The sequence below is a fragment of the Heterodontus francisci genome, unplaced genomic scaffold (assembly GCF_036365525.1).
Source record: "Heterodontus francisci isolate sHetFra1 unplaced genomic scaffold, sHetFra1.hap1 HAP1_SCAFFOLD_1026, whole genome shotgun sequence".
Taxonomy (NCBI): domain Eukaryota; kingdom Metazoa; phylum Chordata; class Chondrichthyes; order Heterodontiformes; family Heterodontidae; genus Heterodontus; species Heterodontus francisci.
Window position 1 is genome coordinate 172725 of NW_027141678.1, and position 19203 is coordinate 191927.

Here is a 19203-nt window from a genome sequence, read left to right on the forward strand (position 1 = left end):
TAAACAGTGTGAATCAGAGAGGAGAAGGAATATAAAGAGAGTGAATCAGAGAGGAGAAGGAATATAAAGAGAGTGAATCAGAGAGGAGAAGGAATATAAACAGAGTGAATCAGAGAGGAGAAGGAATATAAACAGAGTGAATCAGAGAGGAGGAGGAATATAAAGAGAGTGAATCAGAGTGGAGAAGGAATATGAACAGAGTGAATCAGAGAGGAGGAGGAATATAAAGAGAGTGAATCAGAGAGGGGAAGGAATATAAACAGTGTGAATCAGAGAGGAGAAGGTATATAAACAGAGTGAATCAGAGAGGAGAAGGAATATAAACAGTGTGAATCAGAGAGGAGAAGGAATATAAAGAGAGTGAATCAGAGAGGAGAAGGAATATAAAGAGAGTGAATCAGAGAGGAGAAGGAATATAAAGAGAGTGAATCAGAGAGGAGAAGGAATATAAACAGAGTGAATCAGAGAGGAGGAGGAATATAAACAGTGTGAATCAGAGAGAAGGAATATAAAGAGAGTGAATCAGAGAGGAGAAGGAATATAAACAGAGTGAATCAGAGAGGAGGAGGAATATAAAGAGAGTGAATCAGAGATGAGAAGGAATATAAAGATAGTGAATCAGAGAGGAGAAGGAATATAAACAGAGTGAATCAGAGAGAAGGAATATAAAGAGAGTGAATCAGAGAGGAGAAGGAATATAAACAGAGTGAATCAGAGAGAAGGAATATAAAGAGAGTGAATCAGAGAGGAGAAGGAATATAAAAAGAGTGAATCAGAGAGGAGGAGGAATATAAAGAGAGTGAATCAGAGAGGAGGAGGAATATAAACAGTATGAATCAGAGAGAAGGAATATAAAGAGAGTGAATCAGAGAGGAGAAGGAATATAAAGATAGTGAATCAGAGAGGAGGAGGAATATGAAGAGAGTGAATCAGAGAGGAGAATGAATATAAAGAGAGTGAATCAGAGAGGAGATGGAATATAAACAGAGTGAATCAGAGAGGAGAAGGAATATAAACAGAGTGAATCAGAGAGGAGGAATATAAAGAGAGTGAATCAGAGAGGAGAAGGAATATAAACAGAGTGAATCAGAGAGGAGGAGGAATATAAAGAGAGTGAATCAGAGAGGAGAAGGAATATAAAGATAGTGAATCAGAGAGGAGAAGGAATATAAACAGAGTGAATCAGAGAGAAGGAATATAAAGAGAGTGAATCAGAGAGGAGAAGGAATATAAACAGAGTGAATCAGAGAGGAGGAGGAATATAAAGAGAGTGAATCAGAGAGGAGAAGGAATATAAACAGAGTGAATCAGAGAGGAGGAGGAATATAAAGAGAGTGAATCAGAGAGGAGAAGGAATATGAAGAGAGTGAATCAGAGAGGAGAAGGAATATAAAGAGAGTGAATCAGAGAGGAGAAGGAATATAAACAGTGTGAATCAGAGAGAAGGAATATAAAGAGAGTGAATCAGAGAGGAGAAGGAATATAAACAGAGTGAATCAGAGAGGAGGAGGAATATAAACAGAGTGAATCAGAGAGGAGGAGGAATATAAACAGAGTGAATCAGAGAGAAGGAATATAAAGAGAGTGAATCAGAGAGGAGAAGGAATATAAACAGAGTGAATCAGAGAGGAGAAGGAATATAAACAGTGTGAATCAGAGAGGAGAAGGAATATAAACAGAGTGAATCAGAGAGGAGAAGGAATATAAAGAGAGTGAATCAGAGAGGAGAAGGAATATAAACAGAGTGAATCAGAGAGGAGAAGGAATATAAACAGAGTGAATCAGAGAGGAGAAGGAATATAAACAGAGTGAATCAGAGAGGAGAAGGAATATAAACAGTGTGAATCAGAGAGGAGAAGGAATATAAACAGAGTGAATCAGAGAGGAGAAGGAATATAAAGAGAGTGAATCAGAGAGGAGAAGGATAATATAAACAGAGTGAATCAGAGAGGAGAAGGAATATAAAATGAGTGAATCAGAGAGGAGAAGGAATATAAACAGTGTGAATCAGAGAGGAGAAGGAATATAAACAGAGTGAATCAGAGAGAAGGAATATAAAGAGAGTGAATCAGAGAGGAGAAGGAATATAAACAGAGTGAATCAGAGAGGAGGAGGAATATAAAGAGTGTGAATCAGAGAGGAGAAGGAATATAAAGATAGTGAATCAGAGAGGAGAAGGAATATAAACAGAGTGAATCAGAGAGAAGGAATATAAAGAGAGTGAATCAGAGAGGAGAAGGAATATAAACAGAGTGAATCAGAGAGGAGGAGGAATATAAAGAGAGTGAATCAGAGAGGAGAAGGAATATAAACAGAGTGAATCAGAGAGGAGGAGGAATATAAAGAGAGTGAATCAGAGAGGAGAAGGAATATGAAGAGAGTGAATCAGAGAGGAGAAGGAATATAAAGAGAGTGAATCAGAGAGGAGAAGGAATATAAACAGTGTGAATCAGAGAGAAGGAATATAAAGAGAGTGAATCAGAGAGGAGAAGGAATATAAACAGAGTGAATCAGAGAGGAGGAGGAATATAAACAGAGTGAATCAGAGAGGAGGAGGAATATAAACAGAGTGAATCAGAGAGAAGGAATATAAAGAGAGTGAATCAGAGAGGAGAAGGAATATAAATAGAGTGAATCAGAGAGGAGAAGGAATATAAACAGAGTGAATCAGAGAGGAGGAGGAATATAAACAGTGTGAATCAGAGAGAAGGAATATAAAGAGAGTGAATCAGAGAGGAGAAGGAATATAAACAGAGTGAATCAGAGAGGAGGAGGAATATAAAGAGAGTGAATCAGAGAGGAGGAGGAATATAAAGATAGTGAATCAGAGAGGAGGAGGAATATAAACAGAGTGAATCAGAGAGGAGGAGGAATATAAAGAGAGTGAATCAGAGAGGAGAAGGAATATAAAGATAGTGAATCAGAGAGGAGAAGGAATATAAACAGAGTGAATCAGAGAGGAGGAGGAATATAAAGAGAGTGAATCAGAGAGGAGAAGGAATATAAAGATAGTGAATCAGAGAGGAGAAGGAATATAAACAGAGTGAATCAGAGAGGAGAAGGAATATAAACAGAGTGAATCAGAGAGGAGGAGGAATATAAACAGTGTGAATCAGAGAGAAGGAATATAAACAGAGTGAATCAGAGAGGAGAAGGAATATAAAGAGAGTGAATCAGAGAGGAGAAGGAATATGAACAGAGTGAATCAGAGAGGAGGAGGAATATAAAGAGAGTGAATCAGAGAGGAGAAGGAATATAAAGATAGTGAATCAGAGAGGAGAAGGAATATAAAGAGAGTGAATCAGAGAGGAGAAGGAATATAAAGAGAGTGAATCAGAGAGGAGAAGGAATATAAACAGAGTGAATCAGAGAGGAGGAGGAATATAAAGAGAGTGAATCAGAGAGGAGAAGGAATATGAAGAGAGTGAATCAGAGAGGAGAAGGAATATAAAGAGAGTGAATCAGAGAGGAGAAGGAATATAAACAGTGTGAATCAGAGAGAAGGAATATAAAGAGAGTGAATCAGAGAGGAGAAGGAATATAAACAGAGTGAATCAGAGAGGAGGAGGAATATAAACAGAGTGAATCAGAGAGGAGGAGGAATATAAACAGAGTGAATCAGAGAGAAGGAATATAAAGAGAGTGAATCAGAGAGGAGAAGGAATATAAATAGAGTGAATCAGAGAGGAGAAGGAATATAAACAGAGTGAATCAGAGAGGAGGAGGAATATAAACAGTGTGAATCAGAGAGAAGGAATATAAAGAGAGTGAATCAGAGAGGAGAAGGAATATAAACAGAGTGAATCAGAGAGGAGGAGGAATATAAAGAGAGTGAATCAGAGAGGAGGAGGAATATAAAGATAGTGAATCAGAGAGGAGGAGGAATATAAACAGAGTGAATCAGAGAGGAGGAGGAATATAAAGAGAGTGAATCAGAGAGGAGAAGGAATATAAAGATAGTGAATCAGAGAGGAGAAGGAATATAAACAGAGTGAATCAGAGAGGAGGAGGAATATAAAGAGAGTGAATCAGAGAGGAGAAGGAATATAAAGATAGTGAATCAGAGAGGAGAAGGAATATAAACAGAGTGAATCAGAGAGGAGAAGGAATATAAACAGAGTGAATCAGAGAGGAGGAGGAATATAAACAGTGTGAATCAGAGAGAAGGAATATAAACAGAGTGAATCAGAGAGGAGAAGGAATATAAAGAGAGTGAATCAGAGAGGAGAAGGAATATGAACAGAGTGAATCAGAGAGGAGGAGGAATATAAAGAGAGTGAATCAGAGAGGAGAAGGAATATAAAGATAGTGAATCAGAGAGGAGAAGGAATATAAAGAGAGTGAATCAGAGAGGAGAAGGAATATAAAGAGAGTGAATCAGAGAGGAGAAGGAATATAAACAGAGTGAATCAGAGAGGAGGAGGAATATAAAGAGAGTGAATCAGAGAGGAGAAGGAATATAAAGAGAGTGAATCAGAGAGGAGAAGGAATATAAAGAGAGCGAATCAGAGACGAGAAGGAATATAAAGAGAGTGAATCAGAGAGGAGGAGGAATATAAACAGTGTGAATCAGAGAGGAGAAGGAATATGAACAGAGTGAATCAGAGAGGAGAAGGAATAAAAAGAGAGTGAATCAGAGAGGAGAAGGAATATAAAGAGAGTGAATCAGAGGAGAAGGAATATGAACAGAGTGAATCAGAGAGGAGAAGGAATATGAACAGAGTGAATCAGAGAGGAGAAAGAATATAAAGAGAGTGAATCAGAGAGGAGAAGTAATATAAAGTGAGAGAATCAGAGAGCAGAAGGAATATGAAGAAAGTGGATCAGAGAGGAGATGGAATATAAAGAGAGTGAATCAGTGAGGAGATGGAATATAAAGAGAGTGAATCAGAGAGGAGAAGGAATATAAAGAGAGTGAATCAGAGAGGAGAAGGAATATAAAGAGAGTGAATCAGAGAGGAGAAAGAATATAAAGAGAGTGAATCAGAGAGGAGAAGGAATATAAAGAGAGTGAATCAGAGAGGAGAAGGAATATAAAGAGAGTGAATCAGAGAGGAGAAAGAATATAAACAGAGTGAATCAGAGAGGAGGAGGAATATAAAGAGAGTGAATCAGAGAGGAGAAGGAATATAAAGAGAGTGAATCAGAGAGGAGAAGGAATATAAAGAGAGCGAATCAGAGACGAGAAGGAATATAAAGAGAGTGAATCAGAGAGGAGGAGGAATATAAACAGTGTGAATCAGAGAGGAGAAGGAATATGAACAGAGTGAATCAGAGAGGAGAAGGAATAAAAAGAGAGTGAATCAGAGAGGAGAAGGAATATAAAGAGAGTGAATCAGAGGAGAAGGAATATGAACAGAGTGAATCAGAGAGGAGAAGGAATATGAACAGAGTGAATCAGAGAGGAGAAAGAATATAAAGAGAGTGAATCAGAGAGGAGAAGTAATATAAAGTGAGAGAATCAGAGAGCAGAAGGAATATGAAGAAAGTGGATCAGAGAGGAGATGGAATATAAAGAGAGTGAATCAGTGAGGAGATGGAATATAAAGAGAGTGAATCAGAGAGGAGAAGGAATATAAAGAGAGTGAATCAGAGAGGAGATGGAATATAAAGAGAGTGAATCAGAGAGGAGAAGGAATATAAAGAGAGTGAATCAGAGAGGAGAAGGAATATAAAGAGAGTGAATCAGAGAGGAGAAGGAATATAAACAGTGCGAATCAGAGGAGAAGGAATATAAACAGAGTGAATCAGAGAGGAGAAGGAATATAAACAGAGTGAATCAGAGGGAAGGAGTTTGTAAACCCAGGAAGCATTCCATAGAGTATTGTTTGAGAAGAGAGTCTGTGCATTGTAGACAAACCATTGCAGGACCTATTTGACCATCTTTTCTTATTCTTTCCTAACTGCAGTTTATGGAGGGGGAAGGTTCTCCTCACATCCATAAACAGCAATTCCCCTGGTCATTGGAAGTACAGATTTTCAGACATGGTCATTTGAGGATAGGAATAGTGTTTTGCAGACTGCATTGCATGCTGTCGGCTGAATTCCATGTGCATGCACAGTACAGGCACTCCTTCCCCAGGACTGAGTCAACCCCACCTTGGCTTTCTTCCTCAATCCAGGAATTTTCTTCCTCATTTGCTGCTACAATCTATGGATTGGGAAATTACATTTACTCTACTGGTCACCTCCTGCTCTGCTCCCTGTGCACTGGTTCTCTGCAGAGTTTCCTCAGTGTCATTAAAGGAGACTGTGCTGCACTCCTCCAGATTTCCTCCAGTGAAGGGGAACTTCTCCAAGCAACCTCTTCTCTGCCACTGCAGCCAGGTTTTAGGGAAAAACGTACAGTGACCCTTTAACAACTGCTGTATTTCTAATTCCCCATCCAGGAAATGCACAGTGAGTGTATTTAAATATAAAAACTATTCAGGTGGTCACTGCAATTGTGAAGCACACATCAAAACACAGTTTGGATACTTTTCAAAGACAATCTGGGAATTGGCACGAGTCAAATCACGAGTTAGCAATTTGGTGTTGGTAGAACCTTTAGACAAGTTAATTATTGTAGAGATACGATCTTATTAAAAGATGGTAAACAGACAGATGGTGCCCAATGAGTGAACAGGTCAGAGAGGAGAGAGAGTGAAGGAGAGGCTGGCAGACTGAAAGTGAGAATGAGCATTTAATAAATGTCAGGCACAGAGGGACAGGAACCTCCATTTCCCACTTGTAGTACAACAGATATCAGCTGCCCTTACCTTGAACTTTCAGGATTTTATCATAATAAGTCCTGTTACCAGAAGTCCCAAAGGTTGTTATGGTGTTCTCGTAAATGGCTTCATCAGCTAGATCTGCATTTTTCAGCTCAATAGACCCATCTCTCATATTGTAATGTATTTTCTGGATGTAAAATTCACTGAGACGAACTTCAGTTGACCCCATCGTATGAATCACAATGAAAGCACGACGGTCAGGTACCAGGACCGACCATCTGATCAAAGTTCCTTCTGGAAGCAATCCTTTTCTGTGTCCAGACAGTAAAACAGAGGAAAATCTGGCAGCAACAATATACTCTGTATCAGCAGCAGGTGAACGCAACTGTGAATGAGCTACGAAAGGAATCATTATAAAACTTGTTATGTACATGAATTGAACAGAATAATTAAAATGCAGGATTCCAGGGTGTGACAGGAGACAGCAAAAGAAATGGTCTTGAATTTCCTCTGCAAATTGAGTGTGAATATTCTAATTCTGGTAGATTGAGGTGGGACTTGAGGCAGGATCCAGTTTCACTAGTTCCCATCCGTTATTCTATCATGAACATTTCTGCTTAAATACACATAGGAAACAATAGCACAGTGATAATGTTACTGGACTAATGTTCCAGAGACATGAGTTCAAATCGCACCTTGGCAGCTGGAGGAATTTCAATTCAATTGATTAATAAATCTGGAATAAAAAGCTAGTCTCAGTAATGATGGTCGGGAAACGACTGGATTGTTGTAAAAACCCACCCGGTTCACTAATGTCCTTTAGGGAAGGAAATCTGCTGTCCTTACCTGGTCTGGCCTATATGTGACTCCAGACCCACTGCAATGAGGTTGATTCTTAACTGCCCTCTGAAATGGCCGAGCAAGACACTCAGTTGTAGCAAAACACGACAGAAAATTTAAGAACAAAACCTGACGGACCACCCAGCATCCACCTAGGCACCGGAAACTGCACACCCTGTCCAGTTGACCTGGCAAAGCCCCCCTCACTATCATTTGGGAACTTGTCCCACAGACTAGTCAAACAACTCTCAGAGTCATGCCTTACAGCCAATGCCCCAGACTGTTGCATCACCATCTCTGGGTGTGCCCTGCCCCACCAGCATGACAGACCCAAGAGAGGTGGTGGCACAGTAGTATACAGATGGCCCTGGGAGTCCTCAACGTTGATTCTGGACCCCATGAAGTCTCATAGCATCAGGTTAAACATGGGCAAGGAAACCTCCTGCTGATGACCAACTACCGCCCTCCCTCAGCTGTTGAATTAGTGCACCTCCATGTTGAACAGCACGTGGAAGAAGAACTGAGGGTAGCAAGGGCACAGAATGTACCCTGGGTAGGGGCCAACAGTGGTTCGGTAGCACCACTACTGACCAATCTGGCTGAGTCCTGTCACACTGGGCCTGCAGCAGGGAGTGAGGGAACCAACAAAAGGGAAAAACCCACTTGACCTCATCGCCACTAATCTCCTGTCACAGAAACATCTGTCAATGACAGTATTGGTAGGAGTAACCACCACACAGACCTGGTACTCCCCACCTCCCTCACCCCCATTCATCTCCGACACCACATCCCTAACCAATTCATCCCCCTACCCCCCCTCCCTCACCCCCATTCATCCCCCGACCCCCCCTCCCTCACCCCCATTCATCTCCGACCCCACCTCCCTCCCCAATTCATCCCCCTACCCCCCTCCCCTCACCCCCATTCATCTCCGACCCCACCTCCCTAACCAATTCATCCCCCGACCCCCCCTCCCTCACCCCCATTCATCTCCGACCCCACCTCCCTCCCCAATTCATCCCCCTACCCCCCTCCCTCACCCCCATTCATCCCCTACCCCCCTCCCTCACCCCCATTCATCCCCTACCCCCTCCCTCCCCCATTCATCCCCTACCCCCTCCCTCACCCCCATTCATCCCCTACCCCCTCCCTCACCCCCATTCATCCCCTACCCCCCTCTACCATTCATCCCCTACCCCCCTCCCTCTCCCCCATTCATCCACTACCCCCCATCCCTCTCCCCCATTCATCCCCTACCCTCCTCCATCTCCCTCATTCATTCCCTACACCACCTCCCTCTCGCCCATTCATCCCCTACCCCCCTCCCTCTCCCCCATTCATCCCCTACCCCTCTCCCTCTCCCCCATTCATCCCCTACCCCTACCCTCTCCCCCATTCATCCCCTACTCCCCCTCCCTTTCCCCCAATCATCCCCTACCCCCCTCCCTCACCCCCATTCATCTCCGACCCCACCTCCCTCCCCAATTCATCCCCCTACCCCCCTCCCTCACCCCCATTCATCCCCTACCCACCCTCCCTCACCCCCATTCATCTCCGACCCCACCTCCCTCCCCAATTCATCCCCCTACCCCCCCCTCCCTCACCCCCATTCATCCCCTACCCCCCCTCCCTCACTCCCATTCATCTCCGACCCCACCTCCCTCCCCAATTCATCCGCCTACCCCCCTCCCTCACCCCCATTCATCCCCTACCCCCTCCCTCACCCCCATTCATCCCCTACCCCCTCCCTCCCCCATTCATCCCCGACCCCCTCCCTCACCCCCATTCATCCCCTACCCCCCTCTACCATTCATCCCCTACCCTCCCTCTCCCCCATTCATCCCCTACCCCCCATCCCTCTCCCCTATTCATCCCCGACCCCCCCTCCCTCTCCCCCATTCATCCCCGACCCTCCTCCCTCTCCTCATTCATTCCCCACACCACCTCCCTCTCGCCCATTCATCCCCTACCCCCCTCCCTCTCCCCCATTCATCCCCTACCCCCTCCCTCTCCCCCATTCATCCCCTACTCCCCCTCCCTCACCCCCATTCATCTCCGACCCCCCTCCCTCTCGCTCCCCCATTCATCCCCGACGCCCCACCCTCTCCCCCATTCATCCCCGACGCCCCAACCTCTCCCACATTCATCCCCTACCCCCCTCCCTCTCCCCCATTCATCCCCTACCCTCCTCCCTCTCCCCCATTCATTCCCTACCACACCTCCCTCTCCCCCATTCATCCCCTACCCCCCTCCCTCTCCCCCATTCATCCCCTACCCCCCTCCCTCTCCCCCATTCATCCCCTACACCCCCTCCCTCTCCCCCAATCATCACCTACCCCCCTCCCCCACTCATCCCCTACCCCCCTCTCTCTCCCCCATTCATCCCCTACCACCCCTCCCCCACACCCATTCATCCCCTACCCCCACTCCCTCTCCCCTATTGATCACCCACCCCCCCTCCCTCACCCAAATTCAACCCCGACCCCCCCTCCCTCACCCCCATTCATCCCCTACCCCCCCTCACCCCCATTCATCCCCTACCCCCACTCCCTCTCCCCCATTCATCCTCTAACCCCCCTCCCTCACCCCCATTCATCCCCTACCCCCCCTCACCCCCATTCATCCCCTACCCCCTCCCACCCCCATTCATCCCCTACCCCCTCCCTCTCCACCATTCATTCACTACCCCCCTTCCCCATTCATCCCCGACCCCCTCCCCCTCCCCCATTCATCCCATACCCCCCTCCCTCATTCATCCCCGACCCCCCTCCCTCTCCCCCATTCATCCCCTACCCTCCTCCCTCTCCCCCATTCATTCCCTACCACACCTCCCTCTCCCCCATTCATCCCCTACCCCCCTCCCTCTCCCCCATTCATCCCCTACCCCCCTCCCTCTCCCCCATTCATCCCCTACACCCCTCCCTCTCCCCCATTCATCCCCTACACCCCCTCCCTCTCCCCCAATCATCACCTACCCCCCTCCCCCACTCATCCCCTACCCCCCCTCTCTCTCCCCCATTCATCCCCTACCACCCCTCCCCCACACCCATTCATCCCCTACCCCCACTCCCTCTCCCCTATTGATCACCCACCCCCCCTCCCTCACCCAAATTCAACCCCGACCCCCCCTCCCTCACCCCCATTCATCCCCTACCCCCCCTCACCCCCATTCATCCCCTACCCCCACTCCCTCTCCCCCATTCATCCTCTAACCCCCCTCCCTCACCCCCATTCATCCCCTACCCCCCCTCACCCCCATTCATCCCCTACCCCCTCCCTCACCCCCATTCATCCCCTACCCCCTCCCTCTCCACCATTCATTCACTACCCCCCTTCCCCATTCATCCCCGACCCCCCTCCCCCTCCCCCATTCATCCATACCCCCCTCCCTCATTCATCCCCGACCCCCCCTCCCCCATTCATCCCCACCCCCCATCCCTCTCCCCCATTCATCCCCTACCCCCCTCCCTCTCCCCCATTCATCCCCTACCCTCCTCCCTCTCCTCATTCATCCCCTACCCCCTCCCTCTCCCCCATTCATCCCCTACTCCCCCTCCATCACCCCCATTCATCCCCTACCCCCCCTCCCTCACCCCCATTCATCCCCTACCCCCCACCCCCATTCATCCCCTACCCCCCTCCCCCATTTATTCCCTCATCCCTCAACCATTCATCCCCTCCCCCATTCATCCCCTATCCCCCTCCCCCATTCATTCCCTAACCCAATCATCCACTACCCCCCTCCCCCATTCATCCACTACCCTCCTCCCCCATTCATCCACTGCCCCCCTCCCCCATTCATCCCCTACCCCCCTCCCCCCATTCATCCACTACCCCACCTCCCTCACCCCCCATTCATCCACTACCACCCCTCCCTCCCTCACCCCCATTCATCCACTACCCCCCCTCCCTGACCCCCATTCATCCACTACCACCCCTCCCTCCCTCACCCCCATTCATCCACTACCCCCTCCCTCCTTCACCCCCATTCATCCACTACAACCCCCTCCCTCACCCCCATTCATCCCCTACAACCCCTCCCTTTCCCCCATTCATCCCCGACAACCCCTCCCTCACCCCCATTCATCCCCTACCCCCCCTCCCTCACCCCCATTCATCCCCGACCCCCCCTCCCTCACCCACATTCATCTCCGACCCCACCTCCCTCCCCAATTCATCCCCCTACCCCCCTCCCTCACCCCCATTCATCCCCTACCCACCCTCCCTCACCCCCATTCATCTCCGACCCCACCTCCCTCCCCAATTCATCCCCCTACCCCACCTCCCTCACCCCCATTCATCCCCTACCCCCTCCCTCACCCCCATTCATCCCCTACCCCCCTCTACCATTCATCCCCCACCCCCCTCCCTCTCCCCTATTCATCCCTACCCCCCATCCCTCACCCCCATTCATCCCCTACCCCCCTCCCTCTCCCCCATTCATCCCCTACCCTCCTCCCTCTCCCTCATTCATTCCCTACACCACCTCCCTCTCGCCCATTCATCCCCTACCCCCCTCCCTCTCCCCCATTCATCCCCTACCCCCCTCCCTCTCCCCCATTCATCCCCTACCCCCTCCCTCACCCCCATTCATCCCCTACTCCCCCTCCCTCACCCCCATTCATCCCCGACCCCCCCCTCCTCTCGCTCCCCCATTCATCCCCAACAACCCACCCTCTCCCCCATTCATCCCCGACGCCCCACCCACTCCCACATTCATCCCCTACCCTCCTCCCTCTCCCCCATTCATTCCCTACCACACCTCCCTCTCGCCCATTCATCCCCTACCCCCTCCCTCTCCATCATTCATCCCCTACACCCCCTCCCTTTCCCCAATCATCCCCTACCCCCCTCCCCCACCCCCATTCATCCCCTACCCCCCGTCTCTCTCCCCCATTCATCCCCGACCCCCCCTCCCTCTCGCTCCCCCATTCATCCCCAACAACCCACCCTCTCCCCCATTCATCCCCGACGCCCCACCCTCTCCCACATTCATCCCTACCCTCCTCCCTCTCCCCCATTCATTCCCTACCACCCCTCCCCCACACCCATTCATCCCCTACCCCCTCCCTCAACACCATTCATCCCTACCCCCCTCTACCATTCATCCCCTACCCCCCTCCCTCTCCCCCATTCATCCCCTACCCCCCATCCCTCTCCCCCATTCATCCCCTACCCCCCTCCCTCTCCCCCATTCATCCCCTACCCTCCTCCCTCTCCCCCATTCATTCCCTACACCACCTCCCTCTCGCCCATTCATCCCCTACCCCCCTCCCTCTCCCCCATTCATCCCCTACCCCCTCCCTCTCCCTCATTCATCCCCTACTCCCCCTCCCTCACCCCATTCATCCCCGACCCCCCCTCCCTCTCGCTCCCCCATTCATCCCCGACAACCCACCCTCTCCCCCATTCATCCCCGACGCCCCACCCTCTCCCACATTTATCCCCTACCCCCCTCCCTCTCCCCCAATTCATCCCCTACCCTCCTCCCTCTCCCCCATTCACTCCCCACCACACCTCCGTCTCGCCCATTCATCCCCTACCCCCCTCCCTCTCCCCCATTCATCCCGTACACACCCTCCCTTTCCCCCAATCATCCCCTACCCCCCCTCCCCCACCCCCATTCATCCCCTACCCCCCCTCTCTCTCCCCCATTCATCCCCTACCACCCTCCCCCACACCCATTCATCCCCCACCCACCCTCCCTCTCCCCTATTCATCACCCACCCCCCCTCCCTCACACAAATTCAACCCCGACTCCCCCTCCCTCAGCCCCATTCATCCCTACCCCCCCTCACCACCATTCATCCCCTACCCCCACTCCCTCTCCCCCATTCATCCCCTAACCCACCTCCCTCACCCCCATTCATCCCCTACCCTCCCCTCACCCCCATTCATCCCCTACCCCCTCCCTCACCCCCATTCATCCCCTACCCCCTCCCTCTCCACCATTCATCCACTACCCCCCTCACCCCCATTCATCCCCTACCCCCACTTCCCTCTCCCCCATTCATCCCCTAACCCCCCTCCCTCACCCCCATTCATCCCCTACCCCCCTCACCCACATTCATCCCCTACCCCCTCCCTCTCCACCATTCATCCACTACCCCCCTTCCCCATTCATCCCCGACCCCCCTCCCCCATTCATTCCCGACCCCCCTCCCCCTCCCCCATTCATTCCATACCCCCCTCCCCCATTCATCCCCGACCCCCCTCCCCCATTCATCCCCGACCCCCCCTCCCCGATTCATCCACTACCCCCTCCCTCACCCCCATTCATCCCCTACCCCCTCCCTCACCCCCATTCATCCCCTACCCCCACTCCCTCACCCCCATTCATCCCCTACCCCCCTCCCTCACCCCCATTCATCCCCTACCCCCCCACCCCCATTCATCCCCTAACCCCCTCCCCCACTCCCCAATTTATCCCCTCATCCCTCAACCATTCATCCCCTCCCCCATTCATCCCCGATCCCCTCAACCATTCATCCCCTCCCCCATTCATCCCCTATCCCCCTCCCCCATTCATTCCCTACCCCAATCATCCACTACCCTCCTCCCCATTCATCCACTGCCCCCCTCCCCCATTCATCCCCTACACCCCTCCCCCATTCATCCCCTAACCCCCTCCCCCCTTTCATCCACTACCCCACCTCCCTCACCCCCATTCATCCACTACCACCCCTCCCTCCCTCACCCCCATTCATCCACTAACCCCCTCCCTCACCCCCATTCATCCACTACCACCCCTCCCTCCCTCACACACATTCATCCACTAACCCCCTCCCTCCCTCACCCCATTCATCCACTAACCCCCTCCCTCCCTCACCCCCATTCATCCACTACCCCCCCTCCCTCACCCCCATTCATCCCCTAACACCCCATCCCTCTCCCCCATTCATCCCCTACCCCCCCTCCCTCAGCCCCATTCATCCCCTGCAACCTCTCCCTCACCCCCATTCATCCCCTACCCCCTCCCTCACACCATTCATCCCCGACCCCCCCTCCCTCACCGCCATTCATCTCCGACCCCACCTCCCTCCCCAATTCATCCCCCTACCCCCCTCCCTCACCCCCATTCATCGCCTACCCCCCTCCCTCACCCCCATTCATCCCCTACCCCCTCCCTCACCACCATTCATCCCCTACCCCCTCCCTCACCCCCATTCATCCCCTACCCCCCCTCCCTCACCCCCATTCATCCCTACCCCCCCTCCCTCACCCCCATTCATCCCCTACCCCCTCTGCCTCACCCCCATTCATCCCTAGCCCCCCTCCCTCAGCCCCATTCATCCCCTGCAACCTCTCCCTCACCCCCATTCATCCCCTACCCCCTCCCTCACCCCATTCATCCCCGACCCCCCCTCCCTCACCGCCATTCATCTCCGACCCCACCTCCCTCCCCAATTCATCCCCCTACCCCCCTCCCTCACCCCCATTCATCGCCTACCCCCCCTCCCTCAGCCCCATTCATCCCTGCAACCTCTCCCTCACCCCCATTCATCCCCTACCCCCTCCCTCACCCCATTCATCCCCGACCCCCCTCCCTCACCGCCATTCATCTCCGACCCCACCTCCCTCCCCAATTCATCCCCCTACCCCCCTCCCTCACCCCCATTCATCGCGTACCCCCCTCCCTCACCCCCATTCATCCCTACCCCCCTCCCTCACCACCATTCATCCCCTACCCCCTCCCTCACCCCCATTCATCCCCTACCCCCCTCCCTCACCCCCATTCATCCCCTACCCCCCCTCCCTCACCACCATTCATCTCCTACCCCCCTCCCTCACCCCCATTCATCCCCTACCCCCCTCCCTCACCCCCATTCATCCCCTACCCCCCACCCCCATTCATCCCCTACCCCCCCTCCCCCACTCCCCAATTTATACCCTCATCCTCAAACATTCATCCCCTCCCCCATTCATCCCCTATCCCCGCAACCATTCATCCCCTCCCCCATTCATCCCCTATCCCCCTCCCCATTCATTCCCTACCCCAATCATCCACTACCCCCTCCCCCATTCATCCACTACCCTCCTCCCCCCATTCATCCATTGCCTCCCTCCCCCATTCATCCCTACACCCCTCCCCCATTCATCCCCTACCCCCCTCCCCCCATTCATCCACTACCCCACCTCCCTCACCCCCATTCATCCACTACCACCCCTCCCTCCTCACCCCCATTCACCCACTACCACCCCTCCCTCCCTCACCCCCATTCATCCACTACCACCCCTCTCTCCCTCACCCCCATTCATCCACTACCCCCCTCCCTCCCTCCCTCACCCCCATTCATCCACTACCCCCCCCTCCCTCACCCCCATTCATCCCCTACACCCCCTCCCTCTCCCCCATTCATCCCCTACTCCACCTCCCTCGCCCCCATTCATCCCCTCCAACCCCTCCCTCACCCCCATTCATCCCCTACTCCACCTCCCTCGCCCCCATTCATCCCCTACCCCCCCCTCCTCACCCCATTCATCCCCGACCCCCCCTCCCTCACCCCCATTCATCTCCGACCCCCACCTCCCTCCCCAATTCATCCCCCTACCCCCTCCCTCACCCCCATTCATCCCCTACCCACCCTCCCTCACCCCCATTCATCTCCGACCCCACCTCCCTCCCAATCATCCCCCTACCCCCCCTCCTCACCCCCATTCATCCCTACCCCCCTCCCTCACCCCCATTCATCTCCGACCCCACCTCCGTCCCCAATTCATCCCCCTACCCCACCTCCCTCACCCCCATTCATCCCTACCCCCCTCCCTCACCCCCATTCATCCCCTACCCCCTCCCTCCCCCATTCATCCCCTACCCCCCTCCCTCCCCCATTCATCCCCTACCCCCTCCCTCACCCCCATTCATCCCCTACCCCCTCCCTCACCCCCATTCATCCCCTACCCCCCCTCCTACCATTCATCCCCTACCCCCCTCCCTCTCCCCCATTCATCCACTACCCCCCATCCCTCTCCCCCATTCATCCCCTACCCTCCTCCATCTCCCTCATTCATTCCCTACACCACCTCCCTCTCGCCCATTCATCCCCTACCCCCCTCCCTCTCCCCCATTCATCCCCTACCCCTACCCTCTCCCCCATTCATCCCCTACTCCCCCTCCCTTTCCCCCAATCATCCCCTACCCCCCTCCCCCACCCCCATTCATCCCCTACCCCCCCTCTCTCTCCCCCATTCATCCCCTACCACCCCTCCCCCACACGCATACATCCCCTACCCACCCTCCCTCTCCCCTATTCATCACCCACCCCCCCTCCCTCACACAAATTCAACCCCGACCCCCCTCCCTCACCCCCATTCATCCCCTACCCCCCCTCACCACCATTCATCCCCTACCCCCACTCCCTCTCCCTCTCCCCCATTTATCCCCTAACCCCCCTCCCTCACCCCCATTCATCCCTACCCTCCCCTCACCCCCATTCATCCCCTACCCCCTCCCTCACCCCCATTCATCCCCTACCCCCTCCCTCACCCCCATTCATCCCCTACCCCCACTCCCTCTCCCCCATTCATCCCCTAACCCCCTCCCTCACCCCCCCCATTCATCCCCTACCCCCCCTCACCCCCTACCCCCTCCCTCACCCCTATTCAGCCCCTACCCCTCCCCTCTCCCACCATTCATCCACTACCCCCCTCCCCCATTCATTCCATACCCCCCTCCCCCATTCAACCCCGACCCCCTCCCCCATTCATCCCCGACCCCCCCTCCCCGATTCATCCACTACCCCCTCCCTCACCCCCATTCATCGCCTACCCCCCTCCCTCACCCCCATTCATCCCCTACCCCCCTTCATCCCCTACCCCCTCCCTCACCCCCATTCATCCCCTACCCCCACTCCCTCACCCCCATTCATCCCCTACCCCCCTCCCTCACCCCCATTCATCCCTACCCCACCCCCATTCATCCCCTAACCCCCTCCCCCACTCCCCAATTTATCCCCTCATCCCTCAACCATTCATCCCCTCCCCCATTCATCCCCGATCCCCTCAAACCATTCATCCCTCCCCCATTCATCCCTATCCCCCTCCCCCATTCATTCCCTACCCCAATCATCCACTACCCTCCTCCCCCATTCATCCTCTACGCCCCTCCCCCATTCATCCCTAACCCCCTCCCCCCTTTCATCCACTACCCCACCTCCCTCACCCCCATTCATCCACTACCACCCCTCCCTCCCTCACCCCCATTCATCCACTAACCCCCTCCCTCACCCCCATTCATCCACTACCACCCCTCCCTCCCTCACCCCCATTCATCCACTACCACCCCTCCCTCCCTCACCCCCATTCATCCACTAACCCCCTCCCTCCCTCACCCCCATTCATCCACTACCCCCCCTCCCTCACCCCCCATTCATCCCCTACACCCCCTCCCTCTCCCCCATTCATCCCCTACCCCCCCTCCCTCAGCCCCATTCATCCCCTGCAACCTCTCCCTCACCCCATTCATCCACTACCACCCCCTCCCTCCCTCACCCCCATTCATCCACTAACCCCCTCCCTCCCTCACCCCCATTCATCCACTACCACCCCTCCCTCCCTCACCCCCATTCATCCACTAACCCCCCTCCCTCACCCCCATTCATCCACTACCACCCCTCCCTCCCTCACCCCATTCATCCACTAACCCCCTCCCTCCCTCACCCCCATTCATCCACTACCCCCCTCCCTCACCCCCATTCATCCCCTACACCCCTCCCTCTCCCCCATTCATCCCCTACCCCCCCTCCCTCAGCCCCATTCATCCCCTGCAACCTCTCCCTCACCCCCATTCATCCCCTACCCCCCCTCCCTCCCTCTCCCCCATTCATCTCCTACCCCCCCTCCCTCACCCCCATTCATCTCCTACCCTCCCTCCCTCCCTCCCTCACCCCCATTCATCCCCTACGCCCCTCCCTCACCCCCATTCATCCCCTCCCCCACCCCCACCCCCACCACCATTCATCCTCTCCCCCCCTCCCCCCCCCCCATTCATCCCCTCCCCCCACTCCCTCACCCCCATTCATTCACTACCCCCCCTCCCTCACCCCCATTCATTCACTACCCCCCCCTCCCTCACCCCCATTCATTCACTACCCCCCCTCCCTCACCCGCATTCATTCACTACCCCCCTCCCTCACCCCCATTCATCCCCTACCCCCCTCCCTCACCCCCATTCATCCCCTACCCCCCCACCCCCATTCATCCCCTAACCCCCTCCCCCACTCCCCAATTTATCCCCTCATCCCTCAACCATTCATCCCCTCCCCATTCATCCCCGATCCCCTCAACCATTCATCCCCTCCCCCATTATCCCCTATCCCCCTCCCCCATTCATTCCCTACCCAATCATCCACTACCCTCCTCCCCCATTCATCCACTGCCCCCTCCCCCATTCATCCCCTACACCCCTCCCCCATTCATCCCCTAACCCCCTCCCCCCTTTCATCCACTACCCCACCTCCCTCACCCCCATTCATCCACTACCACCCCTCCCTCCCTCACCCCCATTCATCCACTAACCCCCTCCCTCACACACATTCATCCACTACCACCCCTCCCTCCCTCACACACATTCATCCAGCTAACCCCCTCCCTCCCTCACCCCCATTCATCCACTACCCCCCCTCCCTCACCCCCATTCATCCCCTACACC

At 53.4% G+C, this 19203-nt stretch overlaps 1 protein-coding gene across 2 annotated transcripts in view; it reads right to left on the reverse strand.

The window, feature by feature from the left end:
• LOC137364376 (uncharacterized) overlaps positions 1-7135 on the reverse strand; it is a 162021-nt gene extending 154886 nt beyond the window's left edge. For both annotated transcript variants that reach the window (XM_068027622.1, XM_068027621.1), the window contains exon 1: positions 6759-7135. In XM_068027622.1, coding sequence (XP_067883723.1) covers positions 6759-7125 — 367 coding nt within the window. In that variant the 5' untranslated portion in view covers positions 7126-7135. The remainder of the gene's footprint in view (positions 1-6758) is intronic.
• Between the last annotated feature and the right edge of the window lie 12068 nt (positions 7136-19203).